This window comes from Acanthisitta chloris, unplaced genomic scaffold, assembly GCF_000695815.1.
Source record: "Acanthisitta chloris isolate BGI_N310 unplaced genomic scaffold, ASM69581v1 scaffold23838, whole genome shotgun sequence".
In the NCBI taxonomy this organism is placed as follows: domain Eukaryota; kingdom Metazoa; phylum Chordata; class Aves; order Passeriformes; family Acanthisittidae; genus Acanthisitta; species Acanthisitta chloris.
In genome coordinates, this window is record NW_008687857.1 from 1 (window position 1) to 3806 (window position 3806).

General features: G+C 46.5%; 2 protein-coding genes across 2 annotated transcripts; one reads left to right on the top strand and one right to left on the bottom strand.

The window, feature by feature from the left end:
• Positions 1–3: 3 nt before the first annotated feature.
• On the top strand, positions 4–697 carry LOC103808045 (cytochrome c oxidase subunit 6A1, mitochondrial; the record flags this gene model as incomplete). The annotated part of the gene is made up of 2 exons (XM_009080808.1): positions 4–96; positions 617–697. Coding segments are annotated over 2 exons (174 nt in total), but the record flags the coding sequence as incomplete, so codon positions are not given.
• A 2270-nt stretch (positions 698–2967) lies between these two features.
• TRIAP1 (TP53 regulated inhibitor of apoptosis 1) lies at positions 2968–3796 on the bottom strand. The gene is made up of 2 exons (XM_009080807.1): positions 3650–3796; positions 2968–3195 (listed from the first exon to the last, which is right to left on the bottom strand). Exons 1-2 carry the CDS (start codon positions 3794–3796, stop codon positions 3112–3114), a joined length of 231 nt encoding a protein of 76 aa, XP_009079055.1. The 3' UTR covers positions 2968–3111.
• Positions 3797–3806: the final 10 nt, after the last annotated feature.

Genomic DNA, 3806 nt, shown 5'->3' on the forward strand with positions numbered 1-3806 from the left:
GTGGCCGTGTGCATGCTGAACTGCTACCTGAAGGCGCAGGAGAAGCACGAGAGACCCGAGTTCATCCCGTACGCTCACCTCCGCATCCGGACCAAGGTACCTCTGCGCTATAAAAGCCTCTTCCCCCCATGAATGCGGAGTTGCAGCTTCTCTTGCTTTCTCCTCTGCTACATGGGGTGCTGCTGTGTTGCCATGATCTCACCTCATGGCTGTTTCTGAGGCACTAAGGCAGTATCACAGCTCAGATGAAGTACCTGTGGTATTCACAGGCATTCCCATCCCCAAGGGATCCTCCTAATACTGCCTTACTGAAAAATGTTTTAGTCTTAGACTGCTGTACTTCAGCTAATGCAGATCTGAAAGCCAATAGAGGAGATCCCATAAGAACTGGAGGCCTCATAGTACAGCACAGCTGATGTTTGAGCAAGAGCAAAGATCTTGTTTGGAGACTGTGGCTCCCAGCTAAGAGAGAGTGTTTCAGCTCCTGCTTCCTATCTGAGCAGATGCTGACTTGCTCGATCCCTAGGCTGTGTGATGTTTCTGTTGCTGTTGGTTTCTGATGCTGTATGGATCATTTGGGATCTGCCAATAGCTAATTTTCTTTCTTCTTTCCCAGCGTTTCCCCTGGGGTGATGGGAACCATACTCTGTTCCACAACCCCCACGTTAATGCTCTCCCAACTGGTTATGAAGATTAAAACCAAGATCCTGACACAGCCAGAACTTTGGCTTTCCCTGTCTGGAACCAGGATGTTGAGTGGGAACCATCATTTCTGGGTCACCATTTCAGAACCTGCACTGCTGAGTGGTGTTGTGGCCTCTGTGTGTGCTCTTAGAGGTCCCTTAAATAAACAACTCTGAACCCGAATTTAGGGTTTGACTCTTTTGTTAATCTCATTCCTTACAATTTCTTTACTTCACTGTTTGAGGCTTCCCACAGGACACAGAATATGAGCAAAGGGTTTTGACTCCCTGAATGTTAGTACCTGCTCCTGTGTCTGATAACACTGACAGCAGGAACACATTTGGGTTAGGACATGACTCAATTTCATACACTTCATGTCTGGTTTAACTAATGACTCTAAACTCACAGCCAGAACAGGTATCAGGCTAATAATGTAGATTAAAGTTCAACATTACTGAAGCACATTCTCCATAATCAGCTACTGCAATATTTATTATGAAGGTGCTTTAGCCTCTCCTGGCAGAGGGAGTGGCAGCAAAGATGTTGAGCTCAGCTCTCTGTGCCTTCACAACATCCATGTTCAGCTCTGGGATTTTCTGGTGTTTTCAGCACGTATCTTGCTCACAACTCTGCTTCCCAAAAAGCTGCAGTCTGGTGGTACAAAGTCTCTCACATAGGTGTTGCAGAAGAAAACACAATCTTGGCCCCACTGCAAATGTCTGTGTAACAGATACTGTCAGACAGAAGCTGTATTAATCACCCTCCACAGCCAACAGCCTGATCTGTGCCAGCACAACATTCATTCTGAAGTTTCCCCTCACTGAAAGAACCAGCTTCCAGTTCTCCCTATAAATCCTTTTTTTTTTTAAATGGTACGAAACAGAGCTCTGTCTCAGCTGTCATTAATTCAGTTCTGCCCAAAAGGAATGTAGCAGCTGACTTGGCATTTTGCTGTTGGAAGGAGTGATGGATGGCAAGAGAGAATCTCAGAGTGGGAGCTGCAGGAGGCCCTCCCCCTTGTTTCAATGCAATGTATTTGCATTGCAATGCAGTTATTATCTGCCTACTAGTAAAATGACTGCTGAAACAAGTTCTGTGTTAAAAGCACAGAACAAGGCACTGATGGGCACAGTTTTAAAGCTGATACAATCACACTAGATTTAGCTCTACATGAACATCAGAGAAAAGCAAACTGCTGGTATGTTATTCCTTAAAAAGCAAAGAAAGCCACATACCTGACAGTCCCCAAAATGCTATTTACAGTGCTCTTAGACAGAGCTTTCCTTAGCTCACTTTTTATTTACACCTGAGTGACCCACCAGCCTGTCACAGCTTCCTCTTGGAGTGCTGTGTTTAACCCCGTGCTGACAGAGCTCTCGTGCACCTGAGAACAGGTGTGTGACTTGCCTGTCTGTGACTGACACAGGAACAGCAACCCAGGCACACCCTCTGAGCATCTGGGGTCTCACTGAGGGGCTGAGGTACAGAAAGGACAGCTACAATGTTTGAGAACTGCACATTTTTTAGGCTTTTTGTAAAGTAAAACCTCTGAATAAGCCTTCAGGTAGTGATTAAAAGCAAAGAGAGTGAAACTCTTTTTTCCTTGCTGTAATTCTAGGAGAATTAGGAAGTTGGCTTCTATTTTGTCCTCAGGCCATATTTCTTACTCTTTGACCTGTGTTGGTGTAAGGAGAGGGGACAGCTTTTCCCCATCCCTGTGTGAGAATCATACCACAGGAATGTGGGACGCTAAGAAGAGAATTCAAGTTCATGGTTGTGTCAGCACCTCAGAAGGGGCTGAAGAAGTCACCTCTGCATTAAAAATCTTTTTGGCTTTTAAGCAAGACAACTCCATCCCTCCTAGAGGTCAGAATCAGATGGTACTGACAGTTACTTGAACAAAATATAACCTGGTTATATTTATTTTAGCCAAGCTGTTGCAGGTCCAATAATGCTTTTAGACCATCTTTGTTGCTGACACAAAACAGTGCTTTAGCCCCTTAACATTCAGGACCATAGAAACAAACTTCTTCCACCAAAATTCAGCAGCAGAGACAAAATAAACCAATCTCTTTCATACTCTTTTTAAACACTTTCCAGTGTTATATAAATAAGCAAAAGAAATCAGTCACAAAGAAACTCAGCCCACTCCAATCAGTGTTCCCCCATTAGAGTACATTCAACAGCAAGTTCGTTCATGTGGATTTTCATGCTGTTAGATGCTGAACCACCACCAAGATTCACTGGAAAGGAAGAAGCAGCTGCCACATGATCAAGTCTTCTGTTTGTTTTCACCAAGCAGAGAAGATTCTTTGCTCCCTAGAAAGTGCTTAACAAAGGTCTTAGCCAGGTGGCATCCAGTGGCACACCTGGTGATGGTGCTTAGTCCAGAGGTTCATGTTGGTGACTCCATCCACAAAGCTGAGGTCAGGAGGAGTCCTCAGTTTTCCCTTTGTTTGGGCCCATAAACTCCAGGCCCTCAATGGGTATGTCCTTCTCCTTGATTGCTTTCTGAAAAAAAAGAAAAACAACCCCCAAAAATTAAACTTGACACGTGTTTATAGTGCTATGTGATGTGATCTTTGGGACAAAACACGATCCAGAAAAAGCAGTCCTAAGGCTGGTTTGGATAAAGCTTCAATGTTAGAGTCGCTCGGGTGTGCCCTAAGCACTCACTGAACTACAGTCTGGGTCCTGTCTCATAAACCTGCTGCAGCCTCTACACCAACAGCTGGAACAGGTTACATTAGAGAAACACATTAAGAGACACATGGCAAATATTCCCAGCCGGGACCGACAGAAAGAGGCTGAGAGACACACAGTGAGAGACACCCGTCAAACATTCCTAGCCGGGACCGACAGAAAGAGGCTGAGAGACACCCAGAGCAGCACAGTGTGCTCACACCCCCGTGCTGAGGCTCTCCCGGGCGCAGCAGGGGCAGCAGAGCCCCGAGCCCCGGCTCACCTGCACGCAGAGCTGGTAGCGCTTGAAGAGCTGCCCGCAGGGGTCCCCGGCGCTCTCGCCCTTGAGGAACTTCTCGGCGAACCAGCGGTTGAAGCACTGGTCGTACTCGCGCTTCAGCTCGGTGCAGGCCTCGCCCACGCTGTTCATCGCGGCGGCG